At 38.3% G+C, this 19794-nt stretch overlaps 1 protein-coding gene across 1 annotated transcript in view; it reads left to right on the forward strand.

Moving 5' to 3' along the window:
* Positions 1-7814, forward strand: part of NPR3 (natriuretic peptide receptor 3) — an 84697-nt gene extending 76883 nt beyond the window's left edge. The window contains exons 8-9 of the mRNA XM_042447845.1: positions 2073-2157; positions 5087-7814. Coding sequence (XP_042303779.1) covers positions 2073-2157; positions 5087-5198 — 197 coding nt within the window. The 3' untranslated portion in view covers positions 5199-7814. The remainder of the gene's footprint in view (positions 1-2072; positions 2158-5086) is intronic.
* Positions 7815-19794: the final 11980 nt, after the last annotated feature.

Consider the following 19794-nt stretch of genomic DNA (forward strand, 5'->3'; position numbering starts at 1 on the left):
AAAATGCATGGAGCAAATAAATCAGCTTCCAGCTGCTTTGGGGGCCATGGTGTTTAGATGACACATACCCCCAAAGTGGTCGGAAACTGCACCAAGATTGCCCTAGAGGGTGAAAAGTCAGCCCAAAAAGGAATTGATTTAGACTTACTCCTGGCCAGCGCAGCTTGAGACTGTGGCAGCAGCCGGCTTTGGTAGCAGTTCATTCTGTCACCGCAGTCCTGGCCCAATCCCAGCCAGAGTGGCTGGAGGCTGCTCCTACAGGCTTCTTTCATACAGGTAAAATTCAAAGATAGAGCCATGTTAGTCTGTAGAATCAGTATGTAGAGAGATTTAGTGGGACCTCTGAGAGTAACTAAAGAAAAAAAGTTGGCAGCATGAGCTTTTGTAGACTTAAATCTACTTCCTCAAATGCATCTGAGGAAGTGGACTTAAGTCTACAAAAGCTCATGCTGCCAAATTATTTCTTTAGTTACCCTCAAAGGTACTACAAGATCTCTCTACATACTTCTTTCATACAGTTAATCTTAAAGGTGCTACAAGATCCAGTTGCACACTGATATTCCCCACTAACATGGCTGAGTTTCTAAACAAGTTTTTCATGGCATTGCAAGGGAACCCAAACAATCCTCAGCCCCCCAGCCTGATGAATGAGGAGATGTGCATGGGGAGGAAGGTTTATGTATTACTGCAGAAAGTGTAGATCTCGGTGGTCCTCGTGCCGTAACCAACTAAGGATATGGCAGATACTGACCCCTCCTGGAACAAGAATTGAGAGATTATACCTGGGGCCCTTTTTGGGGTTTCCGGGGGGGGGGGGGGGGGGGGCTTGCAGAGAATCCATGCCTTTCTGTCCCTAGGCTGGTTATGATAAAGTTATTGAAGCCAAAAGACAAATCACCATGAATCAAAATATGATTGGTATGAAGAAGACCAGAGGCCTGGAATCAAATAGCCATGCAGGAATGCAGGTAAAATTCTTTACCCAATGACTAGCACTCCAGCCATGGCAAAGGAAGCAAGCAGTCAAATGAGCAGGAATGAAAGAGCAGACACTGAACACTCTAGCTTGAGGCTATGTTAGCAGCCTGAATTTACAGTCCCAAAGTGTACCAGACAGAGGTGGTCTTTCTAAACTGCCCCAGGGTTCCCCCAGAAGCCAACTGTTATATACACAAATGTAGCAACATAAAGTACATAATGCCTGTTTCATTTGCCTCTCAGATTTGCAAACAGAGCACTCCTGGGCAATCAGGTGGCTAGGTTCTCATACTTAGGAATCATCATCAGTACATAAAGTTGCATAATTGACTGGCAAACTATGAAAGTCAGAGCAAAAAACATATGAACACAAAAGGTAGCTACAATTTATCCTAAAATATTCCATTTTTTATTTAGAATTATAATTTTGCAGTAACCTTTTGAGATATATTATATAACTTGAACAGTAAAAAATGAACTGAAAAACTTGAATAAATAATGCTGCCTTTCTCTAAAATCATGTCCACGCTGAGGCACCTCCATTTACTAATTGCCTTAGTAAATTTCATTGATGAGGAGGGGAGAGAGTTGTGTGTTTGTTCTTAAATAACAACACTAATGTAAATATAAAAGAAATACCATGGCCAGAATCCTATTGGACAGCAAATAGAGTATAATGACTCACAAGTGTAATAGAATTGGTCATCCAGTTGTCAAAAATATTCTCCTTCCCCTCTGTGGAGGTTTTGCAGTTAGTGGCCATCTGGGTAGAGCAGCAGAGCTGGACTCAGGCTTCATGAAGAGCTGGACTCAGGCTTCATTGTCTGGCACTGCTGGGGGAGGTGTTGCACAAGGAAGTACTAGATATCTCTTTAAGCAGTTTCTCAAAAAATTCTTACACTGGTATACTTATTAGTGCAGTTCAGCAAGAGGATTCTGACTCATAAAAGTAGCTGAACCTAAAGAAAAGTTTTACTAACCATCTGGATAAATGTAGTTCTGAAATAAATTTGTCTTTTAAGTGGTTTGTAAGCTTCAGTGCAATACTTTCTCAACCATTGTTGCTTATTTCTCCTTTTTAATTTTTCAAGCAGGTGGTCTAGGAGAATCAGCAGTCACAGGAATAGTTGTGGGTGCCTTATTAGGAGCAGGATTGTTGATGGCCTTCTACTTTTTCAGGTTAGTTCAGTTTGGGAAGAGCACTGTTTATACCTACCATACGTGCCGCCTTGAAATCATGCTACACTATATTCTCTCTTCAGGAATCTATATTCTGTCTTCAAGTGTAATGAAGTATCTACAAAAGCCTGTTTACATTTTGCCAACATTATGCAATTGCGCCTAGCTAGCCCTACAGCTTAGTATTAACACATAGTATAACATAAATCTGATCATAATAGACAGCCATGAAAACCCAAATTGCTACCAGTTCTATCAGTGTATAGCTCAGCTCATAGAATCATAGAATTATGGAATTGGAAGAGACCACAAGGGCCATCCAGTCCAACCCCCTGCCATTCAGGAAATCACAATCAAAGCATCCTTGATAGATGGCCATGTTTCTCCAAATACTCATACACATTGTGAAAGAACTACCACTCCAAGGACATAATAGCACCTTCTATTATAGTGACAGGGAAGTGTCCTTTTCTTGGATGCAAAGTAGAATCAGAATCAGAAATACAAGGTGGAATCTACCTTGGATTCAAGGTAGTATCAGAAAATAAATAAATAACGGCATTTTGGATCCTACTTCTTTATTTATTGGAGGCTACATCTACACTCTAGAAATAATGTGGTTTGACACCACTTTAACTGGCATGGCTCCATCTTACAGCACTTAAAGTGGTGTCAAACTGCATTATTTCTACAGTGTAGATACACCTTGAACTTATCATGCTGGCAGCTCTTTCTTTCTAGAGGTGCTTTATTATGAGAAATATCTTTAAAACGTCCAAATTAAATAATATCAATCAAAAGTGCCCAGTTGCCCAGTAGGGCCAACCCCACTCCCTTTCTCAGACATGATCCACTAGTGGTATAGGATTCAGAACCATAGTAGATATTTCATTACTCATTCAAATTGAACCATGCAGAAAAAATACTTTTGCATTTGAATAAATTGATTATAGGCTTAAAACAAAGCATTTTAATGTAATAAGGGGAAAGTTTGTATATGGTTGGTTTGTGATTGTGTATTATGAAAACAAAAATAGTACAAGTATGGCTTAATATTGCATTTTTTTATATTGACCTATCCAAATCCTTTATTTCCATTAGCCCGTCTTGGTACCTTTCTTATGATGCACGAGTAGTTATATACATCAAAACAATTGGTTCCACCACCTTTACTCCTAAACCTCTGGAAGAATGAATCAAAATCTATCTATCTATCTATCTATCTATTTATTTATTTATTTCAAAAGACTGAAGATGTACACTGCAAGGTTAAATAAAATATCTGGTACATAATGCACTGTTGCTATATTCCTGGGGTCATGCTGTGAAATAGATCGTTATAAAAGAAAACATGAGAAGTGTTGTCTGAAATTAATAGTGATCACAATGAAAGCATGCATGTTGCTGAAAATCAACATACAATTTCCCCTTCCCCCCGAAGATTATCTTTATGAATGGGAATTTTCTACATCAATCTTGTATATAAAGAAAAACAGACTAATAAGTATTAGGAACAAATACATTCTGCAGTTTAGAGTGTCCTGTTCAGTTTTTCAGCCACCCAACTACAGGGTTGTTTTTTTTTTCAGGACAGTCCAAACCATTCCTCTTCTTCATTTTCTATTTTCCACCTTTACCCCCAGTAGACATTTAACATTCTGTCACAATTAGGCAAGCTCAAACCATTTGGGGCTTTTTCCCTTGACATAGTTTTTTCTAATTCTGCAAACGTAAGGGTCCTCCTGAGCATGAGGATATCCCCAGGTTTCTTAATAGTCCTGTTTTAGCTGTATATCTATCTTAACGCAGCATTTTAATTTTTTTATTGCTGTATATTAACAATGTAAGAATTTACACAGGCTAACCATGAATTAGGCATGTAGATATTTTGGGGTTTATAGATTTGTGGATTGCACTTCAATGGATCAGTATTGATTTCACTAAGGCATGACATAGTGGTTTGAATGTTGGACTACAACTCTGGAGACCAAGGTTTGATTGCTCACTTGGCCATGTAACCCACTGGGTGACCTTGGGCAAGTCACATGCTCTCAGCCTCAGGGGAAGGCCATGGCAAACCTCCTCTAAACAAATCTTACCAAGGATAGGTTCCCCTTAGGGTTGCAGTAAGTTGGAAACAACCTGAAGGCACACAACAACTACATAACAACATTGATTTAACTGGAAACAAAGGATACAATTGATATGGGGAGGGGGGGTTCTACCAGTCCTCTCCATGTTGTTGAATCACATATAAGGAGCCCTGGTGGTGCAGTGGTTAAATGTCTATACTGTAGCCACTCACTCACAAACCATAAGGTTGTGAATTCAATCCCAGCCAAGGGGGCTCAAGCTCGACTCAGGCTTGCATCCTTCCAAGATCACTAAAATGAGTACCCAGCTTGTTGGGGGCAATAAGTTTACACTTTCTAAACCGCTTAGGGAGTGCTTGTGTGCACTGATAAGCGGTATAGAAATGTACTTGTTATTGTTATTGCTATATCCCAGCAGCCCTAGCTGGCTTAATCAATGTTGAGGAATGTTAGAAGGTACAGTCCAACTACTGGAGGGCCACATGATTCATATTGCTGATGTAAACGTCTCAGAGAACTAACAGTTGAACAGTTTCACTAGCTGCAGCCTTGACATCAAAGTTTCAGTTGAATTACATACTGGCTTCTTGATCATTTTGTTTCAAATTTGTGAAAGAATGGGCAATTTGTCTGAAACCTTTGAATATGACTTAACTTTGAGAGTAAGCAATGCTCCAGGGCACTTCTTTTAATCTTCTAGCAGTGATATACATTCACTTTGATTATCATAAGAAACACATCTCCTTCATAGATGCTTTTTTGTGAAGGGAGTTATGTGAATTATTCAAAAAAGGAGGAGGAATTTCTCATTTATTCTCTCCATTCCTTTTATGCAGGAAAAAATACAAAATAACTATTGAGAGGAGAAGTCAACTGGAAGAATACAACATCGGCAAGCACCGCCAATTACGAGAAGACTCTATAAGGTCTCACTTTTCTGCTGCATGAAGTAGAGAGACAAAATTGTTTTTGCAGGGAAAACCTATTGACAAATGGATGCTACCAAAGACAGTTACAGAAAAGAAGTTCATTAAGGACTCAGCATTTAAGGAAGTAGAGTAACTTTGTCTTTCCCCCCCCCAGAAACTCAGGAATGATTTACTAGCCACATTATGCCACATGGCCTTTAAAAAATCTCACTGAAAGAAAACTGACAAAAGTGCAGTTGGGCAAGATGGTTTTAACCCTTTGTGTGTATTCTGATACAATATCTTGTCAGTCATTTTTCATCTTGGAAATGTGAATGGTTCTTCTGTCTGCCTCCTTTTAAACTTCAGGTCATCCTTTATTAGCTGCTTCTCACAACAGATTACAAAAGAAATGTGGTCTCAGAAATACAGGTTTTGCTTCACAGCAAGAACAGAAAGATGTATTGAACAGTGGAGGCAGGATGGAAAAAGAAAGGAACGTGTGGGTCGTACAAGAATTTGTTGGAAAAGCGTGAGCTTGTTTTGTTCTTGGAACATAAGAAACCAAAAGCTTGAGGAAAGGCAAGATATGATTCTAAGGACCCCTTTTATACAATGCATTTGTTGTGAAGATAGTACACAAGTGATCCCTGTGGATGGATTCATGGCAGATGTGTTTGAAATTGATGTAAGCATGTTAAGTGCTTGCCAGTGTTCTTGGAAAGGAAATTTGGACTTCAAAGAAATTCCATTTGCACAAAAAAATTATATCCTGGAAGTTACACATACATAACACCATTTCCACCAACTATGTATAGGAAGCCTATCACAGGACTATGCTGGCACATTTCCTACCCTCATTCTTTGAATGTTTTCTCTACAAGAAAAGCACAAAAGGTTTACAGAAAAGAAAGAGAGACTTATGGCCTGGCTTGGCCTATGTATAAAATATTATGAGTTTAGAATCCTGAAGTGGTAAAATAGATTTACCACTTCAGAGCATAGGTGTGTGGGGCAGTTGCTATTTCTAAACAGTATACACACATACACCCTGCAGTTAGAAAAAATGCACCTAACATTTGAAAGAAGAAATGTCTACTTCAATCTCTCACTTCCTTGCTACATTTCTACCAGAGGAGGTTTCTAGCATGGAGGGATTCAAAGCTATAATTTCCCTCTTGTGCACTTGGAAGTAGTACAGTCCATTTTGTCATGTTTTTCCTTTCTTACTCCATTTGATCTGCAGATCAGGTCTTACTAGTGCCAGTGCCTAGAAATGAGACATCTGCCTCAGCCAAAGCACCTTATGCTGATTTCTGTGCATGCATGTATTTTGAAACATGCACACATGCACAAAAGAATGGGACATCCTGCAGGCATTCTGGTTTCTTCTCTGCTCCACATCATATCACCCTGCTCCTCCTTCAGCCTTTGATTGTTGTCACTGACATTTAAACTGGTGAACAAGAGAAGACATTTGTTCTGTCCATTCATACATGTGTGACAGCCATCCATATGACATGATTGTAGTGATCATCTAAACCAGCTATTTGTGCACCAGGTCATTTACTTTAGCAATATCTTCCACTGAACCCTGTTGTACTTAGTTTCAAGTAAATAAAAACAGGGTCAGGCTGCAGCATGGCATCCATAGTCTGGATTTTTCAATAGGAAGCAAACAACCCACTGACAATTTAAGATCTGAGTAGGGTCCAAACTATGTAAATACTATTATCAAAGTGGTTTTGTATAGTAAAGACAACTCAACAGTGTGTTTTTTTTTCTTGGATTTTTGTTTTTGGGTTGTGTGAATGATGACAATTCTGGGTTAACATTTTATGTTTAGATATTCTTCGTCTTATATTTTTCTATTTGGAAAAAGTATATTTGGGGGTTTGAAAAACCAAGGGGAATGCTTATTTGAAGAGCTATTTTTCTTTTTTGAAGTGTGAATAATACTAAACACAGAACTTTTTAGTTGTAAATAATAGAGTCTTTTCCCTTTTTCTATTGGACCAGTCTTCCTGCTTCTTTCCTTTCCTCTCAGATTAAGTTGCAAATTTCCACTATTAATATAGAGGCTACTATAGTATTGCCCGATTTATGTTCCCATACTCTGGCTATTATTTCCATGCTATCTCTAAGAAAAATTTTCCTTAGTACCCCCATCTCTCTTATTGAAAGGATACATGAATCTCAAGATATTACTATTGATAAGAAATATCACCTGTGCCATTTTTGAAGTGCTTTTAGGCCAGTTCTTTTTCTTCATACTTTCAGCCTTCACAGAATCTTTCCATATCAGTTTATCCTCCAGAAAATATTTGTGTTCTTGCTAATAAAAACAGCTTTTGATGTCCAGACAGGCAGTGTACATGCTAGGGAGGGCCAGACATTCACATCAGCCACATACTTGCAAGATGCAACCTTCAGCTACCATTGTCTCTACCGCATCTTGTGTACCTATTTGCGTCTTCTGAGCATACTGCCTGAGTGGCTGTTGAACCCAGCACATAGAAGACCCTGAAGCAAGTACAGATTGAATCTCCCTCATCCAAAATGCTTGGGACCAGAAGTGCTCAGATTTTTATTTTTTTTTTCAGATTTTTGAATATTTACATATACATAATGAGATATCTTGGAGATGGGGCACAAATCTAAACATGAAATTCATTTATGTTTTGTATAGACTTTATACACATACCCTGAAGGTAATTTTATAGAGAATATTTGTAATAGTTTTGTGCATGAAAAAATGTTTGCATACACTGAACCATCAAAAAGCAAAGGTGGCACAATCTCAGCCACATGTGGACAATTTTGGAATTTCAGATAAGGGAAATTCAACCTGTACCAAGGTATGCATTTTGCTCATATTGGGCCATACTTGTTATCCTGCATGAATTGGCATGTGTGAGCTAGACCAAGAGATGAAAATGAACTATGTTTATTATTCATTTTAATGCAGACTTACCTAGTTTTGCATTTTCAAACTAATATGCACAGCAAAATTAAGTTATCCTTCAAAATTTACACCTTTCCAGATTTTTCAATGAAGTTCTCTTATGAAAAAGTATATCCTACATTTATTATGGAACAGTTGACATGAAATGCATCTATTAGTGATTTTTTTAAAAAAATGTTTTTATCTTAGGGAAATGGTTTCAAAAAAGTGTGTGTTAAACAAGATTGCATACAAAAACACTTATTAGAAGAAAGGTGCACAAAAATGTATAGAATTTTAATGTGACCAAAAAAATCTCAAAAATTTAGAGTGAACAAAATTTAAGAGTAGGGGAAAAATGAGAAACTGAGAGATGGCATAATTAACAGATCTAGCCATCCCTACCTTCAGCTACAACACCCACACAATTTTTTGTAACTACATTTCAGGGGATGGGCATGTTTCAGGAGTGCTATGATAGCATATTCCTGCATGTCAGGGGGTTGGAGTATATAGTCCTTCTGCTTCCTTCCCCCTCTATTCTACTGTGTGTACAATGATCTAGAAACCATGTCTTATGAGGAATTACTTAAGAAGCAGGATATGTTTAATTTGGAGAAGACTGAGAGGTTATGAAAACTATATTTAAATATCTTGAAGGGGTGTCATGTAGAAGATGGAGCAATTTTGTTCTGCTGCTCCAGAGACTAGAACACAATTCGAGAGATTCAGATTACAAGAGAGAATCCCTCTAAACTTTAGGAAGAACACTTTTATTGTAAGAGTGTTTGTGAGTGGAATAGACTGCCTCAGAGGGTTGTGGAATCTCCATCTTTAAACAGAGGTTGGATGAGCATATTTCAGGAGAGCTTCAGTTGTATATTCCTTCATGGAATGGGATTGAATGGGGTGACTTCCAACTCTAGGGCTCTATGATTCTAAGACTGAAGACCAGCTGTTCTTCAAAGAGACTTATTTGTCTTTGCTGATCTTGTTGAATGTACTCTGATAACTTTTCAGTTCTTTGGAAAAAGGTTGAAAACCACTGGTTTAGATTGTAAATAATCAGTTTCTTTTCAACAGTTTTCACAATTCCAGCACTATGCTGTTGTTGTTAGGTTTCAGTCTTTTCAAGGAAATCATTGAAAACCCACACATTCAGAATCTCCTCCCTTAAGAGACCATGCATTCACACATACATAAACATTAAATTATATAGGTCTATCTAGCTGAGTATTCAATATGCTCAACTCCACCTGAAATTCAAACAACTAGCTTTTATCCAGTTGAAATTTGGGTTATGACCAACATCTACAAATGCTACACAGAAGGATGTGCTGGAATTTGATTTCAAAACTACACAAGAATCTAGATGCTCATACTGAGCCAACAAAAAATAGACAGTAAAGTAGGTTGGATGTACATTTTATTGAATGAGCAGCTGTTGGTGGGTATGACTTCCAACTTCATATAGTCCTTCAGGATGTGCACAGTTTCATATTTCCCCACAGAAGTTGGACCAATAAAAATAATTCCAAATCTTTGCAAATTTTTGAAGTACATTTAGTCACTTCACATTTTAAGTTCAGTCATATAATGTTCATGCAAAAGAGTCAACTCCTATCTTGATTTCATTTTAGAATCCCAAAGGGAGCTATCCAGAATTTATTTTTGAACTCCTAATTTTAAAAATACATACTAAATTCAGTGAACTAATCCTACAATGCTACAACCATCAGATCATTTGATTATTAAAAGTTAAATGAATGTCAAGTATTTTAAGGTAATATAAACAGTTTTTTATTATGCAAATATATCTTATATCACCTTTGAGACTAACTGTGTGAAAAAAGTTGTAGCATAAGCTTTTGTAGACTTGGTCTATGAAAGTATACCATGAAACCTTATGCTACAACAATTGAGAGCCAGCATGGTGTAGTGCAGAGGTAGGCAACCTACGGCCCGCGGGCCGGATCCGGCCCAGTGAGGCCTTGGGCCCGGCCCCAGCCCAGTCCTGCCGCTGATTGCCGCTGGGGCCTTTGGCCTCTTGCGCGAGGGCGCAGGGCCTTTGGTCTATCAGGAGGAGGGGGGCAAGGGGGGCAATTATCTATAGAAGCCTCAGAAACATGCATTTATATTAACATTTTCTGAAAAATTTTATCCTACATTTGTCCTGATATATATATATATATATATATATATATATATATATACACACACACACACACACACACATACATACACACATACACATACATACATACATACAATTTAATTATTTTGGCTTTGGCCCCCCAGTTGTCTGAGGGACAGCAACCCAGCCCCCGGGTCAAAAAGGTTGCCTACCCCTGGTGTAGTGGCTTGAGTGTTTGGACCATAAAACCCATTGGATGGCCTTGGTCAGAACATTCACCTGAAATTCAAACAAGAATCATCTAGTTCTTTCATAACTGCCCTTCCAAGTCCTAATCTTCTTTTGATTTCTTGACTACAGCCTCCATTTTTAGTACTGACTCAGCCAAGAGACAGACTATTTCGATTACCTCTAGAACTCTTCTTGAGTGTCACATTTCAAACAAGTTTATTTTCTTCCTGTCAGCTTTCTTCACTATCCAAATTTTGCAACTATACATAGAAATTGGAATTGCAATGGTATTGATTCTGACTTTGGCATTTAATCATATAGTTTAGATATATTACAGGGGCAACCTCTGTTGTTTGGTGAGGTGTGTGTGTGTGTGTGTGTGTGTGTGTGTGTATCTGTTCTAACTTTAAGCAAGACCCCTGTCTGACAATTACTTTGGTGCTGTCTAGGTTCATGGATAAAAAATAGGAGGGGAAATATATCTACTAAGATACCTTAACACACCTTCCAGTGTAATTCAAGCCATGTCTGACACCAGGAATAAAGCACAAAACAACAACAAAGCAAATACACACACACACATACAGCAAACCTATGACAAACTTTTTAAAGCATGTAGTCCAACCTTTAGATTTACTATTTATATTGCCAAAACAAATGTATAAACATTACTTTAGGAAGTTTCAAAGTGTGTTGGGAAATATCTGTCTTCAGATACATGTCTACATACTTGACACATATTCTTAATCCACTAAGGGCATATCTACAACTGGATTAATTGTGATGACCTTCCACTGAAAGAACTTTTGGTCCTGTAGTTTGCAAACAATCTTATGCCACATCTCTTCACAGAGCTAAAGTATCTCTTACTTGTAGAAACACTGGGTCTATTTTAATATATCAGTACCTGCTTATATTATACTAGGAAGTCGATAAGGTTCCGTAGTTTTTAACCACTTGTATGATTGGATGGAAACTTTAGATCTATTTAAATCAGTGGAACATGCATTAATATTACTAAATTAAATCTAATCTGCACCACGGAAACTGCAGTTGGCCAGTGCTTTAACTTCTATGGCTCAGTGCTATAGGATTCTGGGGTTTGTAGTTTTGTGATATATTTAGCCTTCTCTATCAGAGAGCTCTCGTGCCGAAGCACAACAAATCCCAGAATTCCATAGCATTGAGTCATGGCAATTAAAACAGTGTCCGACTGCATTATTTCTGAAGAGCAGATTAGACCTTAGACTGAGTAGTGACTCTAAATCAAGTCCATAAGAAATATTGAAGGAAAGCTAAAGGATCTTTAAAACAGATCTATGTACCTTTTATAAGCAGACCTTTGAATTAAGTGGAAGGTAATTTTGCTAGTAAAGGAAGAAATACATTTAAAAGTGTTAATAGTTCACATATTAGTGAGAAGTTGTGGTTTCAAAAGATTTAGTTTTCTAAGCAAGTCTGGAATGAAGATCCAGTAAGGTGAATCCCTATGAAATGGATCCCTGTGAATACAGATTTGGCTCTAAAGAGAAAGTACAAATAGAGAATATCATTTTAGGTAATGATTCATTGCATTTGATTGGGAAAATACAGTCAAAATGAGACCTTGTAAAACCAATTAATTATTTTTGTGGGTTCTCTTTTTCCAAGACAGTGGACTTTTCCCATCTGTGGAAATTTGGTTCAAGGCCCCCTCATGGGTGGCAGAAAACACAGATGGCTGCACCATATATTATTCAATGGCGGTGACATGCAAACAGACCCTTTAGCATGCCTGCATGCACACGCTGCCATTGAACATGGACTGTGGCCATCCATGGGTGGTCAAAACCATGGATTGCAAGCTCACTGATATGAAGAGTCCATTGTACTTTTTTTTATTCAAAACACATTCTAGACGAACAATTTTGAAAGGTGCTTCTTAACCACTAATGCTAATGTTCTTCAACAGCAAAATATGTTAATGTCTTTGATGCTGCTGAAATTCATATGTTAAGACACACCACTTACATTATGGAAAGACACTAGATATTGCAATATATGAAAAAAAAGTTAAATGTTTCAATATTTCCACTACATAATGCCCCCCCAAAAAAATGTACCCAAACAGACATTTTAAAAAAAGACTTTAAAAAAAATTAAACTGGAATGCCCAAAAAACATACAATTATACCAAACTATAGGCAATGTATCTGTAACTGAATGTCTTGTCTGAATGTATGATAAGCATGTTGTTGGACATCAGGCCACATACTAAATGTTTATTTATGTAAGTCTGGCCAGGTGGCAATAGATATATTTTTTGAACAATAGTTATAATGTCTGAACATTTGGTTCTGCTGAATAAAGGAACTTTCAATTCTTTATTATAAAATAGTTCTTGGAAGTCAATGGATGCTGTTTCAGAGTAAGTTCTTAAGGACTGCAGGATGTTAGAAAATTATTAGCTGTCTTCTTTATAACTGTAAGAATGTTATGGTAATAATGGAAAAATAAGGTTTTATACTGTTGTAATGAATTTTTGCATTCATTTCTAATATGGTAAAGTGCTTTGGATGCCATGTTTGGCAGAACATGATTGAAACACACGAGAAAATGAAAATTGCCTGTAATATTTAAAAGCCCAGAGGCCTCTGCGCTAATAATTAGAATGGAGTTAGAATTTCACCTTTGACTTTCAAGAGGAGAAGAGCCAAACTAAACATTCCAATTTCAATGGCATTCCAAGAGCCATGTCTCAAAGTGGCAAAGATCTATGTAGTCCATCATATCCCATGGAGGGAAAGGAAACCCTGCTTTGCCATTCTTCTACCAAGAACAGTGAGGAGAGGCTCTGTGGGGGGAGTATAGGAGGAGCAGGGTGGCACCCATTCTTGGTGTAGAAAATGGATCTTATATTTCTAGATCTTTTGGGCAACCTCATAAAATCTTTAGCCATATCTTCAGACAACTTATTCATCTCAATCTGAGAGCGGTGTGATATAATGTGCCTTACTCATAAGTTCACATTGACACAAATCCTTTCCCCTTTGTAAAGTGTACTGGTAGGAAACAAATGTGAATAAGAATTACAGTGCAGGATGCAGCCCTCAGAAGGCTATCAACCAGCCACTTAAACAGATTTGCTTCTCTTACCAACTTAAATACAGTAAATCATTCACCATAAAAGCATGACTTGAGTGGTTTCCAATCACTACACAGTAGGATGATCAACTTGGGCCCAGTAAACAGCTTTCCTTGCAGAGCTGTTTGAGTTTTATCTTAGATTTTTCCAAATGACTACTTAGAGTTTGTTTGCCAGTTTTAATCTAGTTCTTTCCTGATAAACAATACAAGACTAAAAACTGTGTTTTAAAAGAAAAAAATTGTCTTTAAAAATAAAGAACAGATCAGGCTTTCCTTTTAAACTGGAGCAGAAAACAGGTACACTCTGGCCATAGAATGGATTTGATTGTTTTCTGTATGAAGTATGTAGTTACAGAAAATAAAAGGACTCAGGATAGAGAATGTGGAAGGTTGACTTTGTCTACCCTTCCTCCCTTTAGTGTGGGCAATGTTATGTTTGTAGGAAAATATACCTAGGAATAGAAGCATAATAATGGTTTGGTTTTTAAAAAAATGAGTAACTGCACAGTATGTTGTACTGATGTAAGTAGAACTATTTGCATATGATGTGACTTATTTATTGTATTTCTGTAGAGACAGAATTCATGACTGTGGATATAACCTCTGTGTGATATATTTTTATTTCTTTTACAAGCTGATCATTTAAAATATTAATTGGGTGACTGTTGACTGTTACATGTGTACATTTTCTTATAAAGATTTCAAATCCTACAGATTTGGTATCCCATTAAACTTTGATGATTAAAGAGACAAATCTATACATTCACTCACTGATGTGTTCTCATTATGTGAAATGAACCCTTATTTTATTACCTGCAATATCTTAAAATACCATCCTATGCCTGTCTATTCTGAAATGTCCCACTACATTTAAGGGGAATTTCTACCAGATATTGTGTTGCACCTTCAGCACAGCTAAGAAATCCACATCTAAATCTAGAGTCAAATCTTCAACATGCTTTGAAACATGCAAATTTTGGATTATGCTCCCTTTTGTTGCAGAATGGCAGGACATTTTACAACTGGAAAAAGAATATAAATGGAATATATTGCATTTTTTAAAATGATTTTAAAAAAAAGTATAATTGCAAAGGATATGAATGTGAACTAGGTATATACCGTGGGGGCTTGGTATCTACTGGAGTTTGGTTCCAGGACCTCTCTTGGATATCAGAATCTGTTCCACTAAATACAAAAATCAAGTTCCATTATATACAAAAGCATAGTAAAATAATGTTCCATAAATAAAATTGAAAAATCAAGGTTTGCTTTTTGGAATGTATATTTTTTTAAAAAATATTTTCAAGCCGTGGATGGTTGAATCTGTGGATAAAGGATCCATGGATATGGAGGAACAACTGTAGATATTGACATACACCATATTTCCAAAAAGACATTTTTATGACGCTAACATCAATAAAATACAGCTCCAGAAGTACTAAAACAATGAGGTCTTCTGAATGTTGATCTTCTGACCATTGACATATAAGCTCCTTGTATACTTCTGGTGCTGAGCATACCACCCATGCCTACTCTTCTCACCACTTGCAGCTGTGAATAATGTTTTGCAACCTTAAAGAAAGATTTACCCCAAAACTTTCCCTGCTGGTGGCAAATGCAAGCTCACTACCATTGCCAGTTAATTAAGCTCTTCCAATCTGCTAATCAGGCTTAGTTTAATTGGGTGACATCCTTACATAAAACATGAAATCAGTCCCTGCAAGAGTTTGACAACAGAGATCTTTTCTCAGCTATTCCAAAAGTCAAAACATTTTGTTCCAGCTGTGTTTCACTGGGGAACAATTCTTTGTGAGGAAGAGATTTATAGCAGCTGCCATAATTGATTGCCTCCTTTGCTTCTTGGAGCAAAAAGACCATTATAAGGGACAGCAGATGAATATCTAGAGAAAGATACATGCATTTACAAACTGTATGATATTTGCTCCATCAACAGATTTAATTTAAGAGATGCAACATGGATGAATACCCTGCCAAAGAAATGGAAGCAATTGAAGCAGGCTCATTGGAAAGATAAGGTCTCATTATGCCATCCATGCAATCCTATTTTTTAAACTTGAACCACTAACATGTTTTTTTAATTTGATTTTTTTTAAAAAAAAATTGAAATTGCCGTGCCTCATTTCAAACATAATTCAAAGCCATGCCACCGCTGAGAAGTAAGGGGAGTAAGAGATTAGTAACATTATCTTTGGTGTGTTTAATCAGAAATAAGCCCCTACGCAAGTTCTTGGACACTTACTCCCAAGTAAACTTGATGAAAGAGTCATCAGAATGTTGGATAATGCAAGAATGTGCTGGGCTTTGACAATTGGCCAAAAAAAAAAGCCAGCACCACTCTTGAAAGGAGTCAGGTCCCTATGAAGGGGATGTCTCATGTTGATAAAAAGTGGCACTTGTCACAATGGAGGAGATGCAGAGTTATGCAAACAGCTAAATATAGTTTGCATCTGGAACTGGTAACTAAAAGCCAATAATCTTTTAGTTACCAGTTTAGTTACTTATGGTAGCACTCTGACTACAATGTTGTCAGAGTGCTACCATAACCACCACCATCACCTTCAAAAAGCCCTTGGTACCATTGCCAGCCAAAAAAGAAGCTCCTTGAACTGAAATCAATTGTCACCTACAATGAAATAGAGGAATACACTGTCCCAGCCTCCCGTCGCCTTTGAAAATGGTGAAATGCCTGAGAAAAAAATCCCATGGTCCTTTCCAAGTGGGAAATCATTTTGATGGTGCCCTTAGGAAGAAGCCTATTGATTTCTTCCAGGATAGCTGGGGATGGTGTTGTGGAATTATAGCAATTTAGTGGCAGTACAGTGAGCCCGCGCCATATACGGGCTCATTATAGGTGGCTTTCAGCTTACGCTGAAGCTGCCCGACAATAGAAACAATGGCACAAGCGGCAAGGCCAAGCCCCATTTTATGCAATGAGGCTTGAGCATATGCTCCTTTTGCTTTACGTGGGGGGGGGGTCCAGACCGGATTCCCCACGTAAAGTGAGAGCTGACTGTACATGGAGCTCTATATAATAGCCGTGTGCTACTACACAAGTACCCATTTCTCTGTGATGATGTTTTCCCATTTCAGTAAGTAGGTGGCAAGACAATCCTTGAATAAAGAGAAGTTGAAATAGTAAAATAAATGCTGCTTTCCTTCCAAAGTCATGCATCTGTATACCTGTGGCACAAGGAAGAGGATGAAGATGACTTCTTGGCTGCTGGTGATGGATGGGCACTGGTCTAGAGGTAGAGCTGTATAGAATACATCCTCTGTGAAAGGATGGTTGTAGCTGGGGCAATAGTGTTTTGATGTGGAATGGGGGGTGGGGTGATTCCAATTTTCTTTTTGCAGTATTAGCAAGCTTGTGGGCTGAATCTAGCACAACAAAGTAAATATGATATAATAGGCATCACTGAAACCTGGTGGGATAAGTCTCATAATTGGAATGTAGAAATAGAGGGGTATAAACTTTTAAAGAGAAATAGGCCAAACAGGAAAGGAGGAGGAATTGCCTTATATGTCAGGGACATTTACATCAGTGAAGAGATCCTGGACATCAATCATGGAAGCCAGGTGGAGAGCATCTGGATAAAAATTAAAGGGCAGGGAAACAACAAGGATGTTATGGTGGGCGTCTACTACAGACCCCCAAGTCAGACTGAGGAATTGGATGATGTCTTTCTAGAACAGATAACCACACACTCAGAAAGGAGAGATGTAGTAGTGATGGGCGACTTCAACTATCCTGATATTTGCTGGAAGTCAAACTCAGCAAAATCCCCAAGGTCTAGTAAATTCCTCACTTGCCTCGAAGACAATTTCATTGTCCAAAAGGTGGAAGAGGCAACAAGGGGTTCAACTATTCTAGATCTGATCCTAACCAACAAAGATGACTTGGTTAACGGGGTGCGAGTGGTGGGATCCTTAGGTGGAAGTGACCATGTTCTCCTGGAATTTGTTATACAATGGAAAGGAGAAGCCAGGCAGAGTCAGACACACATTCTAGACTTTAGGAAAGCCGATTTTAGTAAACTTAAAGAAATACTGGGTGTGATCCCATGGTCAACAATAGTAAAAGAGAAGGGAGCTCAAGATGGATGGGAGTTTCTTAAAAGGGAGAGTCTGAAGGCACAATTTCAAACAGTTCCAATGAGAAAGAAAAATGGGAGATGTCTCAAGAAACCAGGATGGATGACTAAAGAACTTTCAACTGAGCTAAGATTAAAAAGGGACATGTATAAGAAATGGAAAAATGGGGAAATCACCAAAGAGGAATTCAAACAAATAGCAAGCACATGTAGGGGTAAAGTCAGAAAAGCCAAAACACAGAATGAACTCAGGCTTGCTAGAGAGGTTAAGAACAACAAAAAGGGCTTTTTGGATATGCCCGCAGCAAAAGGAAGAAGAAGGAAACAGTAGGACCACTGCGTGCAGAAGATGGCAAAATGCTAACAGAGAAAAGGCAGAATTACTCAACACTTTCTTTGCCTCAGTCTTCTCAGAAAAGGCAAAGGGAACTCAACCTGACAATAATGGAGCAGAGGACAGAAAAGAGGAATTTCAGCACAGAATAAGTAAAGAGATAGTACAGGAATACTTGTTCAACCTAAACAAATATAAGTCTCCAGGACCAGATGAACTACATCCAAGGGTATTAAAAGAACTGGCAAATGTAATATCAGAGCCATTGGCAATAATCTTTGAGAAGTCCTGGAGAACAGGAGAAGTGCCAGCTGACTGGAGGAGGGCAAACGTCCCCATCTTCAAAAAAGTGAAAAAAAAGGATCCCAACAATTATCGTCCAGTTAGTCTGACATCAATATCAGGAAAGATTCTAGAGCAGATAATTAAACAAAAAGTCTGTGAACATCTAGAAGGCAATGCCATAATCACAAAAAGTCAACATGGGTTTCAGAGAAAGAAATCATGCCAGACAAACCTGATCTCTTTTTTTGATAAAATTACCAACTTGTTAGATGAAGGGAATGCTGTGGATGTAGTATATCTTGACTTCAGTAAGGCCTTTGACAAAGTTCCCCATGATATTCTTGCAAACAAGCTTGTAAAATGTGGGCTAGACAAAGTAACTGTTAAATGGATCTGTAATTGGTTGACTGGCCGAAGCCAAAGAACGCTCAACAATGGCTCCTTTTCATCCTGGAAAGAAGTGACCAGTGGGGTCCCACAGGGCTCTGTCCTGGGCCCAGTGCTATTCAACATCTTTATCTTGGAGGACAAAATTGGGGGCATACTTATCAAATTTGCAAATGACACCAAATTAGGGGGAATAGCTAATACCCTAGAGGACAGAATCAACATTCAAAATGATCTGAACAGACTGGAAAACTGGACCATATCTAACATAATGAAATTCAACACAGAGAAATGTAAGGTACTGCACTTAGGGTGGAAAAACAAAAAGCACAGATATAGGATGGAGGATACCTGGCTGAATGAAACTACGTGTGAAAGGGATCTAGGAGTCCAAGTAGACCACAAGTTGAACATGAGTCAACAGTGCAATGCGGCAGCTAACAAGGCCAATGCGATTTTAGGCTGTATCAATAGAAGTATAGTGTCTAGATCAAGGGAAGTCATAGTGCCACTATATTCTGCTCTGGTCAAGCCCCACCTGGAATATTGTGTCCAGTTCTGGGCACCACAATTCAAAAAGGACATTGAGAAACTGGAGCGTGTCCAAAGGAGGGCGACTAAAATGGTGAAAGGTCTGGAAGCCATACCCTACGAGGAACGACTTAGGGAGCTGGCAATGTTTAGCCTGGAGAAGAGAAGGTTAAGAGGTGATATGATAGCCCTGTTCAAATATTTGAAGGGATGTCATATTGAGGAGGGAGCAAGCTTGTTTTCTGCTGCTCCAGAGACTAGGACCCGAAGCAATGGAAGCAAACTGCAGGAAAAGAGATTCCACCTCAACATTAGGAGGAACTTCCTGACAGTAAGGGCTGTTCGACAGTGGAACAAACATCCTCAGAGTGTAGTGGAGTCTCCTTCCTTGGAGGTCTTTAAGCAGAGGCTGGATGGCCATCTGTCGGGGATGCTTTGATTGTGATTTCCTGCATGGCAGGGGATTGGACTGGATGGCCCCTGTGGTCTCTTCCAACTCTATGATTCTATGAATCCAGTTTCCCATCAGCTCTGGTCATAAACAGACTAAGG

The sequence above is a fragment of the Sceloporus undulatus genome, chromosome 2 (assembly GCF_019175285.1).
Source record: "Sceloporus undulatus isolate JIND9_A2432 ecotype Alabama chromosome 2, SceUnd_v1.1, whole genome shotgun sequence".
NCBI lineage: Eukaryota > Metazoa > Chordata > Lepidosauria > Squamata > Phrynosomatidae > Sceloporus > Sceloporus undulatus.